This window comes from Bos javanicus, chromosome 11 (genome assembly GCF_032452875.1).
Source record: "Bos javanicus breed banteng chromosome 11, ARS-OSU_banteng_1.0, whole genome shotgun sequence".
Lineage (NCBI taxonomy): Eukaryota > Metazoa > Chordata > Mammalia > Artiodactyla > Bovidae > Bos > Bos javanicus.
The window spans coordinates 22,602,618-22,620,970 of record NC_083878.1 but is presented as its reverse complement, the minus strand read 5'-3'; the positions used below and the strand labels follow the sequence as shown (position 1 = coordinate 22,620,970).

Here is an 18,353-nt window from a genome sequence, read left to right as displayed (position 1 = left end):
TCCTTCCTCCTGATTAGCTGATAACATGCTCTCTTTCTCTCTCAAACCTTAGTCAATTCAGGGACACTGCCTTAAACATGTACAGGTTTTCACCTAAGACAAATGATATGTGTTTTCTGCCTCTTTGCAATGAGTGGGAATTCGAGGAAGCTCTGACAGTAAGTGTGGGCGTGTGGTAGACTAGTCGGGTGGTAGTCTCTCTGGGAAGAACGGCCTCAAGTCCCAGAAGTGACCCTTCTCCTCGCAGTTGCTGTGATTTGTGGTAGTGCTTTGGGTGCATCTGCTTCCTTAGTTTTCTTGTGAATGCTTGGCTGCTCCTGTTGTTCCATGAACTGACATTTATGTGGAAAGCTAAGAGTGCTAATTGTACAGAACCAAGCTTAAAACAAAAGTCTTAAAAAAAAGAAGAAGAAGTGACTCAGTATTAGTAGAGCAATGGAAAATTTAGTGCAAGGTCATTACAGTGTGCCGTAAACCATGGGCCCCAACCTCCAGGATCTAATGCCTGATGATCTGAGATGGAGCTGATATAATAAAAATAGAAATAAATGCATGATAAATGTAATGTGCTTGAATCATCCCCAAACCATTCCCACTCCAGTCTATGGAAAAAAATTGTCTTCCACGAAACTGGTGCCAAAAAGGTTAGGGACTACTGCCCTAAACCATACAAATTGACTTTTTCTTGGCTTTTCTCATTTGCAACAGGAGTCAGGTGAGATGAATTCTCTAATAGCCACTAGTCTTACAAAACCAGTAGCCAAAGAAAAATCCATTTATTGAGGATCATACAACAGCAGTCTTGAGACTCTGCTGTTTGGCTGCATTTCATTGATCAACAAAAATATAGTAAGAATAGGTTTTAATTTTGTAATTTCTCTGCCACTTCTGGATGTTCACTGATAGATAATGCTGAGCAGGGCATAGATAAATTCAGTTGCAGACAGCACACTCTAGATGAGGCCAAGAGAGAAGCAAGTTCATGAAGCATCCAAGAGGAAAGGTTGGGCTTTGCAACATCCTCTCTTCTAACCACTGAGGCCATTCTTCCTTGGCCATTAGGCATTGAAGGAGGCTTGTATTCGCTACAAAGAAGTTTCCATTTAAGGATGTTTCCAAGTCAGGACCGTGCTTGTTTGCATAAACATAACAGTGTTTGATGTCAATACTGTTGTTCTGAGCCTAACATCTGCTACCTTTATATAACTCTGGTGTTTCAAAATCAACAAGGTCTGAGATTTCCGGAGGCCTTAACCAACCCAGCCGTTATTATCTGATTCTTTTCAACCTTTCTAGAGTACCGTGGACAAACTGATTAAGAAGACAAACCTAGCCCTCGTGGTTGGGACGAACAGCTGGAGAGAGCAGTTCATCGAGGCGATCACTGTCAGTGCTGGTGAGTGCCTTTCTATGAATATTATGAATGATAATGTCATTCATTACAAGCTTACTTTTCCTGCCATAAGCACTTGGTTTATGTCAAAGCACCAAAGATTCTCTGTGATGAAATTAAAAGAAAAATAAATGTATTTGTAGCATATATGCACATTTTGGGGACAAATTTAGACTTTATAGATGAAGTAAAAGTCTTCAAACAGAACTTCCTTCTCTGTCTACTTTGCGTCTTTCTCTCTGGAAATAGACAAGATAAATTTAAAGCCTTCACATCTCAAACTCATGGATAGCCAATCACAGGGCTTTGTCTGGAAAATTTCCTGAGAGCAGGAGAAGTGGCCAAGTGTAGATCAGAAAGGAAGCAGCAATATCATTGGTGGGGCAGGGTGACATGAAGACCCTTCGCCACCACCATCTGCATCATTTTAAACTCTCTTCAACAGCATTAAGTGTTTGTACTGGCTCTGGACATAAAAATAGAATCACATTCTGTTTCTTCCTGTACATGCAAAGTGAAGAGTTTTATTTAGGAAAATCCTGCAAAATGAAGTGTGCTGCAAACACAAGGAGCCAGACACCTGAGGAAATTAAATCCAGAAAGATGTATCTGTTTCACGCATTGCCAAGCCTTGTCCATTCTCTGTGTGATTGAATAAAGGTGGAGGAAAGCCCCTTTCAGAGATTCAGGAAAGCGCCACCATCATGGTTTTCAGTTCTTCTGCTGCATTTCCACTGGTTCTTTCTCTTTAAAGATCCCTGCAGGCTCATCCTCTACTGTTGCAGTGAATGAACAAAACTAGAATTTTCTAGGTAGTGATTCCCAGACTGTAAAATATGAGAACAGCGTCACTAGAGGTTGGGTCATGACTTCTAACACAACCCCCTCTTTCCAATCTGCCAGAGAATAATTTGACAGATCTCCCAAATACTGTGGAACAGAGGGTGGTAAAGGAATGTTTGTGCCTCTTTATTAGTAGTACTGTTTATAATCACACTTTGGTTTCTTGCAATGGAGTCCACAGTGGAAATTCATGAACAGTAAATGATGAGTAATTGCTTAGGGGGAGTAAATCTGAAATTTACACATAAATTCTAGTGGAGGTGAGGGACTCCCTGTGTTATTCTGTTCGGACTGCTGTCACAAAATACCAGAGACTGGGTGCACTTGTAAACTACAGAAACTTACTTCTGGAAGTCCAGTGTGAGGGCCTGGTAGATTCAGTGCCTGGTGAGAGCCTGCATCCTGGTTCCTGGACAGCTGATTTCTCACTCTGTCCTCACATAGAAGAGATGAGGCAGTGCTTCAGAGTCTCTCTTTTTAAAAAAATTTACTGCATTGTAGTTGATTTGCAATGTTGTATTAGTCTTAGGTATATGGCAAAATGATTCAGTTATACACATACCTATATTCATTCTCTTTCAGATTATTTTCTCATACAGGTTATCAGAATTTTGAATAGAGTTCTCTGTGCTATGCAGTAGGTTGTTTATCTTGTTGCTTATCTTATATATAGTAGTATATGTATATTCATCTCAAGTTCCAAGGGCATTAGTCCTGTTGATGAGGACTTTAACCTGATGATTTTATCATTTTCCAAAGGCCACACTTCCATATACCATCATATCAGGAATTAGGTTTCAACATGTGAATTTGGGAGGGACATAAACATTCACTCTCTAGAAGTCCCTCGTTATGGCTTGTATTTTTTCTGTAAATCTAAGATTACTATCTGAGGCGTGGGAGTTATACTCCTTCTCAGAGACAATACAAACTAAAAGGACAAAAATAACTTGTCTAAGACACTGTTGACAAGGCCAGTGGTAGAAGATATTTTAAAATAACCAAATTATTTTATGGGCTTTGACATATCAGAATTGAAACATTAAAAGCAGCATAAGCCTTAATGGATCATTTCTAATAGTTTCCACATTTCCTTTGGCCACAGATGTATGAGCATTTAAATGATGATCGTGACCTGGTCTCATTCATTCATTTTTCTATATATCAATCATCGTTCTTGGTGCAAAGGATATGACAGTGAATAAAACAGACAAATATTCCTGCCTGCATGAAGCTTACCTTCTAATGCAGGAGATAGCAGATAAGTAAAATAAGCAAGAAGTCAAAGTGTATGTACAATGATGAGCTTATCATCAGAACAACAAAGCTGTGGAGGGGGATAAGAAGCTTGCCTAAGGGGCTGCATTGGACAGTGGCCAAGAAGACACACTCCATAGCCTTGTCACTGCTGAATTTGCTTTTCTAGCAGTGGGGTGGTTTTGTGTTGATTTATCGGCACATTTTTGTAACTTTCAGGGACCAAGGTAAACATTTTATGGCTGATCTATGGTAATGGAAAAGGGTGGTTTTAAACAGCAAAAGTGATTATGCTGTAAAGTTGTATTTTTGCTCCTGATCAGAATAGGTATACAGAGAAACAACTCTAAAGATGCTAAGACTTTCTTACTTTAAAGGGGAAGATTTTGGTTTGACAGCCCTTTCTTACCTTGAATTAAATCCTCTTGAAATCTCAGGAGGTCAGTATTATGACTATCCTGACCTTTGGGAGGAAAAATCTGAGCCTCCGCAAGGCAACTTGGTTTTGGAAAGTAGCCCAGAGCCCTGATCTACCAAATACTAGTCCAGTGTGCTGTCCACAGCTCTTGAGAGAGAAATGTCAAAGCAAGGAAAACTGCTCTTCCCCTCCAGCTCATGACTTCCCTTGGCTTTATCACCACTGCTGATACTCTTTTCTTCAGCACTTAGATAATGGGACTAAGTCCCTTCACATCCTTTGAAGAACTGTTGATGAAGAAATGCAAAACCCCTCAAGGATTCTTATTTATCATGCAATGTATTGTGTTTAAGTTTCTAAATGTATGCTTGGGAACAAGACAAATATTGCTTAGAAATTTGCAGGCTGCTGGGTAAAATTGACCTTATTTACAATTTTGAGACAAAATATCAGAAAAGCAAACTGATAGTTTATAGGCCTTAAATTACATGAAGGGCAGTTAGGAAGCTCAATAGTTGTCATTATGATTAAATTTAGGTCTCTAAAGAATGTTAATATTCTTGGGTTGTTAAATAGACAATAAAAATGGTAAAGCAACATTTCTTGACAACAGAATTTTGTTGGATTTTAAGATTTCATGGCTAAATAGTTGAGAATTAGAAAGAGTTGCCTTATTAAAAATGTTAAATTGCTTTTAAACGGCTCTACTGTGAGGTTTTGTCCCATGCAATTTTCTGTGCAAAATTGAAACGATCTATCTTCCTAAACAAAATAATAATTTCATAAATTGGATTTTGCTTCTGTTTCCCACTGATTATATTTAAACTGGTTTTAAGGTAACCTCTGGCCGTCTTTTGGTTCCCCCACCTTCACTGCATTTCATAGCTCTGTCCCTAGACCTCCTAGGACCATAGTGTTTCTGTAAACCAAGTTCTTTTAGTTCAATATTTGAAGAGTTAAAGGACTCATTTGATTCCAGGGACCAGAAGAGGATTATACAGTCATGTCCCTGAAGTTCTCCTTCTGTCTTTCCCTGGATAGACTCCCAGGAGTGGTGGCCTGCAGCACTGAGGTGCCTGTAAAAATTTGCAAGACAAGTTGCGTACCATTAGGTGGTATGAGCTGTGCCAGCAGATGTATTTCTAAGGGAAGCCAGAATTCACTGTGTGTCCAGTTTGAATTTCCCCCAATGCCACCTTCTTCCTAGTATCTGTACGAAGACAGGAATGAAGGTTAGCTTTAAGAAATCATGGACCAGCTGGGCTACAAGGGAGAAATGTGTCAGGAAGAGGGCAAAGGTTATTTGGGTAAAGAGAAGTAGAATGCCAGTGCCAATGCCATAGCCAGCATACTGCCATTCTTCCCAGCAGCCTGGGCTATAGTGAGGTGAAGGGCAGAGGGGTAACAAACCAGGCTTTGGAGTCAGATGCGTGTTTGTGTCCCAGACCTCCAACAGCTTCCCGGATGACTCCAAGAAGATTGTTGTTGTTTAGTCTCTCAGTCATGTCCGACTCTTTTGCAACCCATGGACTGTAGCCTCCGAGGCTCCTCTGTCCATGGGATTACCCAGGTAAGAATACTGGAGTGGGTTGCCATTTCCTTCTCCAGGAAATCTTCCCAACCCAGGGATCAAATCAGCGTCTCCTGCATTGGCAGGTGGATTCTTTACCACTGAGCCACCTGGGAAACCCTCTAGGCAGATTACTTCCCCTCTAAATTTCAGTCCCTTTATGTGGAAAGTGGAGAAAGCAGCTCCTCACTCATGAGTTGCTATAAGGACTAATCAAGGCAACATGTATTTTCACCAGAACCAACTTTTGCACTGGGATACCACCGTTGGTTATTTGGGAGGCAAATAATCTTGAATATTCTATGATAAAACTCTTAGTGGAAAAACACATAGGCAGAACACTCGATAACATAAATCAAAGCAAGATCCTCTATGACCCACCTCCTAGAGTAACAGAAATAAAAACAAAAGTAAACAAGTGGGACCTAATTAAACTTAAAAGCTTTTGCACAGCAAAGGAAACTATAAGCAAGGTGAAAAGACAACCCTCAGAGTGGGAGAAAATAATAGCAAATGAAACAACTGACCCAAGATTAATTTCCAAAATATACAAGCAGTTCATACAACTCAATACCAGAAAAACAAATAACCCAATCAAAAAGTGGGGGAAAGACCTAAACAGACATTTCTCCAAAGAAGACATATAGATGGCTAACAAACACATGAAAAGATGCTCAACAACGCTCATTATTAGAGAAATGCAAATCAAAACTACAATGAGATGTCACCTCACACCAGTCAGAATGGCCATCATCAAAAAGCCTACAAACAATAAATGCTGGAGGGGGTATAGAGAAAAAGGCATTCTCTTGCACTGCTGGTGGGACTGTAAATTGATAACAGCCACTATGGAAGACGGTATGGAGATTCGTTAAAAAACTAGGAATAAAACCACCATATGACCCATCAATCCCACTTCAGGCATATACCCTGAGAAAACCAAAATTGAAAAAGACACGTGTATCCCATTGTTCGTTGCAGCACTAGATACAGCAACCTAGATGTCCCTCAACAGATGAATGGATAGAGAAGTTGTGGTACATATGCACAATGGAATTTTACTCAGCCATAAAAAGGTGGATGAACCTAGAACCTATTATACAGGGAGAAGTAGGTCAGAAAGAGAAATATAATATCGTATTCTACTGCATATATACAGAATATAGAAGAATGCTACTGAAGAATTTATTTACAGGGCAGCAGTGGAGAATAGAAAATAGACTTAGGGATATGGGGAGAGGGGAGGAGAGGGTGAGATGTATGGAAAGAGTAACATGGAAACTTAGATTACCATTTGTAAAATAGATAGCCAACGGGAATTTGCTGTATGGCTCAGGAAACTCTAACAGGGGCTCTGTGTCAACCTAGAGGGGTGCAATGGGGAGGGACATAGGGGGAAGGTTCAGGAGGAAGGGGATATATATACCTATGGCTGTTTCATGTTGAGGTTTGACAGAAAACAACAAAATTCTGTAGAAAACAACAAAATTCTGTAAAGCAGTTATCCTTCAGTTAAATAAATTTAAAAAAATTACCAAATTTTGTGAAAGGCAGTCAATTCCATTTAATTACTAAAAAGGCTACGTGACTAAAAACAGTTTATCTTCTCATTTTATATTACACATGCCATTTGATAGATAAGTAAACTGAGATTCAGAAAAACAATGTAACTTGCACAAGAACTCAGAGCTGGTAAATGTCAGTGCTGGGGTACACATCAACCTGAGATTTTCTTCTTTGTGGAAGTGCACACACTTACTCTGCCTGAGAACCAAGTACACACGCACCTGTGCACACACACACAGAACACCCATATACGTACTCACACAGATGCACACAGACCTGTATGTGTGTGTACAAATACATGAACACACGGAGACACACGTACATAAACGTGTGTACATACAGACATACAAACCACAGGCACACAGAGACTGGCACGTTATATGGCCTATATCTTTATTCTTTCGGATAATTGAGCAGAAGATTGAAATATGGAAGTTTTTTTTTCTTAATATGTGTTAAATCTCCTGAAGCTTATATTTCGGTAAGGAAAGGTACCAGTCAGTTCCCTCAAGGACAGAGGGAGGTGTTTATTTCCCTGGGTGCATCTGTAGCCTTCTGCCAACTAATTGGTGACTTTCTTTGAATAAAGTCAACGTACTGCCCTCTCTTTTACCTGATCATTTTAAGTATCCAGTACTAAGGCTTCCCAGGTGGCTCAAGATTATAATCAGAGACTCGATGTGAGTTAAAGAGGTGGAGGGGACGGCATCTCCTGAGCCACCTACCAACCCAGCATGGAGACTGGCTCAGTTTGGGTGACGCTTCTGCCATCAGTCCTTCACCATGTGTTACATAGAATAATAAGTGCGCTCAGATAAGTTGAATTATTTAATGGCAAAAGCTGTCACCTCAGTGGTGCCCCTGAACAGTAATTCACTTGACAATTCTGTCAACCTGAAGACTGATCCACTCTTTAAGTCCTAAATAATAAATAATAAAAACGGTACCTCAAATGAGTTTCAAGGGTTGCTGTGCCATCTGGTCTAAACAAGAATCTTTTAACATCTCCTCTATTATTGAACATCATTACTGTAGAGACACTCTCATACTTAATGTATAACCTGTGGGTCATATGAAAATCCCATTTAAGCAGTTGAAGAAACAAAAAACACTGCTAGGTCAGATGTGACACAGCATTAGTTTGACTGTGAGGCAATCAGACAAAAAAGGAGAGAGGCCGTTAGGGATTGGGAATTTTCTTTTTGTCCTATTTCTTGTGTGACTATAAAGAGTCTTGCTGCTGCTGCTGCTGCTAAGTCACTTCAGTCGTGTCCGACTCTGTGCGACCCCATAGACGGCAGCCCACCAGGCTCCCCCGTCCCTGGGATTCTCCAGGCAAGAACACCGGAGTGGGTTGCCATTTCCTTCTCCAATGCATGAAAGTGAAAAGTGAAAGTGAAGTCGCTCAGTCGTGTCCGATCCTCAGCGACCCCATGGACTGCAGCCTTCCAAGCTCTTCTGTCCATGGGATTTGCCAGGCAAGAGTACTGGAGTGGGGTGCCATTGCCTTCTCCGGTAAAGAGTCTTAGTTATCCTTTATCTAAACATAGAAACTGACTGAGGTTCATGAAAAAAAGATGAAGTTTCATGATAAATAGTAGGTACAGCTGCCTTTAAAGAAGTTGGTCAAAAACTGTATGAAATTTTGGCTCACTTTCTGCTTGAATAATGCTATCCTATCTACTGTGTCAATGAAAATAATCAAAACAATGCATAATTAGAAAAAGAGGGTTTTTTTGGGTGCTCAAATGGCATTTACTTAATCAGATCACATCAGATCAGATCAGTCACTCAGTCGTGTCCGACTCTTTGCGACCCCATGAATCGCAGCACACCAGGCCTCCCTGTCCATCACCAACTCCCGGAGTTCACTGAGACTCACGTCCATCGAGTCAGTGATGCCATCCAGCCATCTCATCCTCTGTCGTCCCCTTCTCCTCCTGCCCCCAATCCCTCCCAGCATCAGAGTCTTTTCCAATGAGTCAACTCTTCGCATGAGGTGGCCAAAGTACTGGATTTTCAGCTTCAGCATCATTCCCTCCAAAGAAATCCCAGGGCTGATCTCCTTCAGAATGGACTGGTTGGATCTCCTACCATAAATCATAAAAGTCTTTCCACCTTTTTGTTTAAGATGGGAAAACTTCTTACACAAAAACATAAAGCAAATCTAAAACATGAATATTTTAAGAGTTGCTCTTACTAAAGAGACTGTAAGACCTGGAACCCACTTAGTGACCACCTTGCTACATGTCAATCAGGGGACACAGTTGGAAAGATTAATTCTGATCACTACAGAATCCACCAGCCCTCTAATCTTCAATTTGTAAACACGGGAGTGAAATTACTCTTGGTAGAAGGTTTCTGCTGACCTGAGAGAAGTTAGATCAGAAATAGCCCAACACTCGTAAGAACAATGCTTCCCAAACACTAATCTGTACATGAATCTCCCAGGGATATTTTTAAGATGTTTATTCTCAAAAGCACTGGGGGAGGTCTGAGATTATGGATTTCTAACAATTCCCAGGTGATGCTGCTCCTGTTGGTGCCTTGATTTACCTCTGTGCTTGTATCAAAAGCTCCTGGTATTTGAAAGAAACGTTTTGCAGGTGTGCATTGAGAGATATGCTGTGGTCAGCTCCCCTTAACAGGCTCTGACCTAACTACAGGAATTTGCCTGCACAGAGGAGACTAGAGGTGTCTGAAGGTGACCTTTGCTTCATTACCATGCTAAGATCTCTGCCTGACAAGGGATTTAAACTCTATCAGGCACAGTTCCGGCCAGGTCAAAGGAGCACAGAAGATTGCACATGCCCCAGCTACCCTGGCTGTTCTAGAACTCTCTACCCCTTTCCTAGAGCCCCAGTGATGTACCTGCCTCCTACCCCTAAGGCTGTTACTCCCCCTGTGGAGGTGCTTTTATTTTATTTTTAAAATTAATTTATTTATTTTTATTGGAGGCTAATTACTTTACAATATTGTGGTGGTTTTTGCTATACATTGACATGAATTAGCCATGGGTGTACATGTATCCCCCAGTTTTATCTGAACCAAACTGAGAACTGTAGCCCAGAAGACAGCTTCCCAGGTGTACTCTGAAAAAATAATTAGGAACATTAAACAAGTCAGGGATACATTTCGTCAAGGTTTCAAAAAAAGAAAAAGAAACAGACCACCTACACAAAGAGTCGAAATGGCCTTGGCACCTGGGCAGTGAGTCTTATCTTCAAAGGACCAACATTGGAATCCCAGGAAGAGGGGCATTTAATCTTTATTTGGATGTTCTTTGCTCCTGGTCAGTGTGCCCTTTTCTTTAATAATTAAATCAGACATACAGTGTTTGTTTAATAGGCCACAAACAGGTTAGGGCATTGGAATGATAATCTCTGTTTTGGGAACATGGCTCTACCGAAAGGTCCTCTGAAGGCCCCTTCATTGTCAGCAGTAAATGTCAATTTGCTTTTGGTGATACTGCTATTTCAAATTTAGGGCTCTGGCTTTAAGCAAATGAAATATCTGCCTTATAGTACACGTTAGAATAATTGGGTAATTGCACCGTATTGGCCAAAGTTCATTTAAGACATGTAATGTTTACGACATGCTGTCTAATGGTCACATTAAATTCAGTAGCTGCTCTTCTTGCTTTGAATTAGATATCAGGAAAGTAAAGCTTATTTAACTTTTTATCAGTTGTTCAGTTGCTAAGTTGTGTCCAACTCTTTGTGCCTCCATGAACTGTAACACACCAGGTTTCTCTGTCCATCACTATCTCCCTGAGTTTTCTCACACTCATGTCCATTGAGTCAGTGATGCCATCCAACCATCTCATCCTCTGTCACCTTCTCCTCCTTCCCCCAATCTTTCCCAGCATTAGGGTCTTTTCCAGTGAGTCAGCTCTTTGCATCAGGTGGCCAAAGTATCGGAGCTTCTGGTTCAGCATCAGTCCTTCCAATGAACATTCATGGTTGATTTCCTTTAGGATGGACTGGTTTGATCTCCTTGCTGTCCAAGGGACTCTCAATAGTTTTTTCCAGAGCCCCTATCAAAACTATTCTCATGGATTATAAATTAATCATCATTTTAATTTTTACCTTTAAAGTATAATATTTGAAAAGTATTTTTATCTTTCTTTAGAGTTAGTTATTATTAATAATGTCACTTCCTATAAAAAAAAGAATGATAAATTCCTACTTTAGTTTAAAGAAAAGTTTTGGGGGTTTTTTTTAGCAAAATAATTTTTAATTCAATGTTTTCATATTTGCTTTACCATCAGAAAGCTTAACTTTTTTTGTCCAAGAATTCAGTATTCACTCAAGTCTTGTGTCAGAAAGTGTCCTTTATTTCTACTTTCTTTGGATATTTTTAGTCCTATTTTACCTTAAAGTAATTTAGTTTATTAACAGGTACAGATCTGCCCAAGTCCTCTTAGAAGTAGAAAATCTAAATTAAAATATTTTTTTAAACAACAAATCTGTCATTTTTACTACTATTTCTCTAGTATCCAGGACAGTGTTTGGTAGTGAAAATATTTATTGAATAAAGAGTGATTGAATTTAGGTGGGAAGCAATGTTTTTCAATCTACATGTAACTGGATTAAAAGCCTGTTTTCCCTGATATCATACTGCCATGTCTGATCTAGAAAAAAATCTATATAAACACACACCCTCACACATATCCATATGCCTTGTTTCAAAGTTCCAGACATATTTTAATTCATATATAATAAATACACATCTACAGAACATGCATATATATATATGCATATAATGGTACACATAAAATACATTTATTTTTGTGTATGCAAATTGGATATGCAAATCCATATTTAAAATTGCATTTTCTGTCTGTTTCCTTAGTGGGATTTTAGTGTTTTTTGGCTCGTTATCAGGGTCTGAATTGAGAAAGAGGAAAAGCAGAGGGCATGAGGGAGAAATGACAGTAAGTTCCAGAGAGAAACTTGAATATCTCCCATAAATAGGAGATATTAAAGGAGATATTCTAGGGCCATATCGGTAGGTAGATAAAGCAAATCTTGGATATCAATCAACTTCAAAATGTCACTGGTAGCAGAATAAAATGTTGAATCAGGTAACTTCAACTGTTAGTTTCAGAAAAAGGCGGGCTGGATGCACAGGGGTGAGAGAACAAGAAGAAGGTGGGAGAAACAAGCAATTATTTTTCTGCCCCTGGATATGCTTTAGCTAATATTTCTGAAAAGAATATTGACTTGTTGGGCTGTTTTTCTCTTAAATTGCTTATTTCAAAATCTTGAGGAAAACACTGTATAGAAAGGCTGGGGAGTGATTCAGCGCTCTTATTTGTAAGCCTGGAGTCACATCCCTAATGCAGCTTTTGTCTGGAGAGGCAGCAGCTCGGCTCTGCAAACAATGTGCCATCACTGGGTCCAGAAGCTCTTTTGTTGGATTCACTGCTGCAACGTGGATACAATTTTAGTTGTTGCTTCCAAACCAATGCACATGGCACTGGGGATTGGGGGGAAGGAGGGGCAGTGGGCGTTCATCTCCAGGCGGGTGCCGTTGTATACTGTTTGCAGTGGGGGAAAACATCTCAGCATAATCTGAAGAGGTGGAAAAAGAGAAAACATAACCAATTACCCTCCTCGCAACACACACACAGAGGCAGAGGAAGCTCATGAAAGTGACTTGCAGCATTAATACTTGCTATTCACAGCCTGCTGTCTTGATAAAGACCTTGTCATTATGACTCCTGCAATGAAATGCCACTTGCCTGAACCAACAGGCTTCAACACAACCCACCAGCTCATGTCTCTTTCCTGCCTTGCCTGTGCACATCTGTCTGGGTGTTGTCCCTCTGTCCTGAGAAAACATCTTAGACCAGAATCCTGGCGTGTACCTGGAAAGGAGCTTACTGATCAGCTAGTCCAACCTCACTTTTTTTTTTTTTCCAGTAGATAAGCAGCTGAGACCAGAGAGGGAAAGAATTTCCTCTAAGGTCACACAGAGCCTGTTTTAGAATCCTAGGTACTTGCTACATCACACAGCACTATCTCATTCTTCTTTCTAAATTGACATTTATGGAACCAGAGCCTTTGTCCTTAGCCCATGCCTGTCCCCTGATATATCACCTAAAGTCTCCTGGACTTCTTGATGACGTGATGCTTCAGGATTAAGTGAAGACCACCACTTTCTTGGGCCAACAGTCTGCAGTCTCCAATAAAGTGAAGGGTCCCACTCTTGATGAATAGTCATTTTGTGTTCACACCAGCCTCATGGCAACCTTGCTCAGTGAATATTCATTAACCTATTTACGAGATAGGGAAACAGAAGTTAGGATTCACACTTGGACCTATGGGTTCTGTTTTAAGGTTGGTCTTCTTTATCTCTTGTCACACATGTGCATCCTGGAATCTAATGCCCATAGGCCACTCCATCCATACAGTGTTTTCCTCATACTTTGCTCTTGCCTCAGGACCTATGCACAAGCCGTCCGACTCTTTGCGACCCCATGGACTGCAGAACGCCAGGCTTCCCTGTCCATCACCAACTCCCAGAGCTTGCTCAAACTCATGTCTATCAGTCAGTGATGCCATCCAACCATCTCATCCTCTGTCTCCCCCTTCTCCTCCTGCCTTCAATCTTTCCCAGCATCAGGGTCTTTTCCAATGAGTCAGATCTTTGCATCAGGTGGCCAAAGTATTGAACCTTCAACTTCCACATCAGTCCTTCCAATGAATATTTAGGGTTGATTTCCTTTAGGATTGACTGGTTTGATCTCCTTGGAGTCCAAGGGACTCTCAAGAGTCTTCTCCAGCACCACAATTTGAAACCATCAATTCTTCAGTGCTCAGCCTTCTTTATGGTCCAGCTCTCACCCCCATGCATGACTAGTGGAAAACCATAGCTCTGACTATACAGACCTTTGTCAAAACCACCAATGGATAGACAAATCTGATGGTCAGCACTCACCTTAGGCAGCCTACCCTTTAAAAGAAGAGTTCACATGCAGTCAGAGAATGAGATGCTCTATCTGAATTTTGCTAATGAGACAATCCTATTGTCCGAAACTGATTTCACTATCTATAAGATTCTCACTTCTCTTAAAAAGTCTCATTTATCTTTTCAAAATCGCCAAAGAGAAAGTTGGTTGAGGTTAGCCTTTGTTTCTAGGAGAAGAGTCTGTGAGATGCCTGAGCACATGGAAATCATAGAAGCCTCTTTGCTGTCAGTGTGGGGCCCTGTTTCCTGGGATCTCATTGAAAATCACAACAGAGAGAAGGGACCAGGAAAAAGCAGATGAGGGCACCTTGAACGCTTGCCGTCATTTTGTATTGTGCAAACCAAGGCCATGATGAGGTTCCTAGACTCTCAACTTTCAGCACCATTTTGCTGGCAGATCAACTCACAAACCCCACAGTCAGAAAAAAGTTCGTTCAAGTGATCCTGAGACCAGGAAAGCAATCACAGGGGATGGGAGTTGTCTTTACTGAAGAGCTGACTAGAGTCCATTCCATTTGCTATGCAGAGAAATTGATGTTTGCCATGGCATAAAGAAAATCCCACTTCCCAACAGGGCTGATATAAACCACTAGGAGAGGATTTTCCCAAAGATTAAAAGAAAACCAGACTCTAGGAAGAGGAAAGAAAGTAGGGCCATGCATTCGTTCATCATTCATCATTTCAGTCATACTGCAAGAGCATTCAGTATTTTATCCATGGTATCATATGTAGAGGGTTATTTTATGTTACTTCCCAATTACAGTGTTCCTAAAGCAATTCCAGATGGGCTTAGATTTTTATCAGAATGGATTTTTGCTGGACAAACTACAGAGATGTTTCTCTCTGGGAACAATGGGTCAAGTAATTACAATAAAGTGATGGAAAGAGTTTAAATCTCATAAGTCTCAAACTCTGACGCTTGGTTTCTTCATTTTTAAAATGGAGAAAATAATACCTACTTTACCAGGTTGCTGGGAGATTAAGAGGAATGTGTGTATTGACCCATATACATAAAGATAGGCACTCAGTAAGTGAATCTGAATTTATAGTTTAATCACAACACCATCTTAAGAGAATATAGATCGTGTTTGTACTCCTCTCACATGGCAGCCTTTGATACACATCAACTCTTTATATAAATTTCAACATTTTCCTGGGACATAATACTGATTTTTGTTGTTGTTGTTGATTACAGGGTTATTGCTGCCCAAACAGTTCCTCCAAGGCTCAGCTTCCCACACTCCGGGAGGCTAATTCAGACACAGCTGCTGATATTTACAGAGTATTATCAGAGCCCTTGGGCCAGTCTTGGATTCTGGTGTGCCCACATACTACCCGGTTTAACTAAAGCATTGAAACTAGCAGGGGGCATCTACACTTGCTGAATATCATTTCTGCTTGTTGGAGGTTTATTTCTTAGCTCCTCAAGTCTGCAGGCAATATGCCTGTCTATTGCAAGAGCCTGAAATTCTGTTAATCCTTCAATCGATAAAGGGTAAGAGGACACTCTGAATTTCAAGATTCTTAGTCTGACTTGAAGTGATTTTGCAAAAGTAGAGCTTTGGGCAAAACCACATGTGACTAATTATGTCTTCCCACAATCATTTAGGAGCACTCCGTTCACATAAGAGAATTCTTAAAAGAGAAAGAGGTTAAGCAATCAAGTTTCAGTTTTAAACTGATTCATTTGGCTAATAATCAAACTTGCATGGAGCTGGAACTCCTTAGTGGATCCATTTTTCATCTTGACAGTGGCCACAGTTGCTGAGAAATATTTCTGTTGCATTAGATATTTCTTATGCTGTGTTAACCATCCTAACAAGATCCATAATGGCCTAAGCTGGTAGGCATTCTGTTCTTTGTGAAAAATATCACCCAGGGGTTCATTTGTTTACACAGGGTTGAAATTTATGCTCAGAGAGTGAGTTGCCGTCTAGTGTCCCTTTCAGTATTATCACAAATCGCTGTCCCTAGCCCCCAAATATGGGCTGAAGCTAGTACTGGTCCTGTGAGGGCAGAATGGGCCATAGCTGTCTCAGCTTGGAAGTATTATTGGGTTGCCCAAAAAGTTCATTTGAGTTTTCCCATTATGGAAAAACTCGAATGAACTTTTTGGCTAACCCAACAGATAGTGGAGATGTTTAACAGGACTTTTATAGGCATCCTCTCCATCTGAAATAGTTTGAGTCACAAAGCTACAGAAGTCTTGAACTCCTATTTCTTGCCATACGGTGTTGATATCCAATGTATCTCTCCAAGGAAATAGACCAAGAACTCCAAGTTCAGTCAATCTCTAGAGTAAAGGACACATTCCTAGCTATGGGTGTCTTAGGCACAGTTGATTCTAGACATGGGGTCTCCACAGTCAATCTGGTCCCATGAGCTAGTGAAAAAGGGCTTCTCAATATATGACTAGACTTATCCTCAGGCCTTTGGCTGCAAAGATGAGGGCGGTGAGACTAGAGACCACCAGTAGGACCCACAACCCCCTCAAGGACAGACAGCTAGCCACACCAAGGGATTTTGTCATCATTCAAATACATTCAAGAATGACACTTCCTAGTAAGAGCTGGTGTGATGTCAAGGTTCAAGTTTTCTCTTAACAGACTTTTACATGGACTGAACAGATAGTAAGTAATCACTTCTTTTAAAGAGCCTAATAAGGATAGATAAAAGATTGTAAAATTGTGTCCCCCCAAATCAATTACACTAGTATGGGAAATGGAAGACATGAGCTAGAAATGGCATTGGAACAGCGGATCAATGGTGTTGGTTTACTCTGCATATGAAAATGTATGATATGGATTCATTAATGAAAGTGCCCAGAATGAGGGTAGCAAAAGACCTTGCCCAGTGCAGGCAAATAAACACCTCTTGGAGTTGCATTCAGCTCCATGCACTGCATTCTAAAAGAGAAGGGTATGTACATGTCAATCCCAAACTCCCAGTCTCTCCCTTCCCACCCTAACCCTTCCATGTACACACTGCCATACTTAAAATAGATAATCTTCAGGGACCTTCTGTATCACACAGGGAACCCTGCTCAATATTCAGCAATAAACTAAATGGGAAAAGAATTTGAAAAAAGAATAAATACACATATATGTATATTTCAATCACTTTGCTGTACACGTGGGACTAACACAACATTGTTAATGAACTGTACTTCAATATAGAATAAAAATGAAGAAAGAAAGAAAGCTTTGACTAAGATAGTGCTCACAGGAGCATGGCCAGACTGAGCCTGGAGCGAGGCCCCAGGGTGAAATGAGAGGAGCCAGGTTCAAATGCCTGACGAATGTCATGAGGAACAGGGTTGGACTTATCCCATATGGTTTAAGGAATAGACCTGGATAAATGCACGGGCCTACCAGCCCAAGCTGACAGCCGTAGCTGTTAAAATGTGCATTGTGTGACCATGAACTACTAATAGCTGGGACTCTCAAATGTGGCATGGGTGACTTTGCCAAAGAGATTTTAAAGGAATTCACATTCTCCAGGGAGTTGACCTTGGCAAGCTCTGAAACTCTCCCAGTGCTTTAAATCCAGGTATTTTTCTAATCCCCACATGTTTTGTTTGATAAAAGAAAATGTCTATATTCTTTCCCTGTGCTTTGGCAAATCATAGATCTAGAAATTTGAGTGAATTGTGTTTTGAGATCTTTCTTGATAAGGAATTACCTTGCAATATACTTGGAAGAAGGATACTGACATCTTTTACTTTGCATCAGAGAATATGTAAGTAAGGTATAGGGAGTGTTTATAGCACTCCTCTTAAATCCAGAACAAAGAGGTAAATTCTTTTTGGGATTGAATCTTCAGGTTACTAAATTTAGTAGCACATAGAAACCATTAAGTGTAGAAAAGATGGATATATGTTTTCTTACTAGAAATAAATTGTTGTTGATATTGTTCAGTCGCTAAGTCATGTTCAACTCTGTGACCCCGTGGAATGTAGCACTCCAGGCTCCTCTGCCCTCCACCATCTCCCAGAGTTTATTCAAATTCATGTCCATTGAGTCAGTGATCCTATCTAACCATCTCATTCTCTGCCATTCCCTTCTCTTTCACCTTCAGTCTTTCCCAGCATCAGGGTCTTTTCCAATGAATCAGCTCTTCGCATCAGGTGGCCAAAGTATTGGAGCTTCAGCTTCAGCATCAGTCCTTCCAGTGAATATTCAGGGTTGATTTCCTTTAGGATGGACTGATTTGCTGTCCTTGCTGCCCAAGGACTCTCAAGAGTCTTCTCCAGCACCGCAATCTGAAACTATCAGTTCTTCGGTGCTCAGCCTTATTTATGGACCTACTCTGACACCCGTACATGACTATCG

At 40.5% G+C, this 18,353-nt stretch overlaps 1 protein-coding gene across 16 annotated transcripts in view; it reads left to right on the top strand.

Annotated features, from left to right (window-relative positions):
• The window catches only part of SLC8A1 (solute carrier family 8 member A1), a 447,518-nt gene that overhangs the window by 372,582 nt on the left and 56,583 nt on the right, over positions 1-18,353 (top strand). For all 16 annotated transcript variants that reach the window (XM_061432164.1, XM_061432168.1, XM_061432177.1 and 13 more), the window contains one exon: positions 1,297-1,396. In XM_061432164.1, the coding sequence (XP_061288148.1) occupies positions 1,297-1,396 (100 nt within the window). The remainder of the gene's footprint in view (positions 1-1,296; positions 1,397-18,353) is intronic.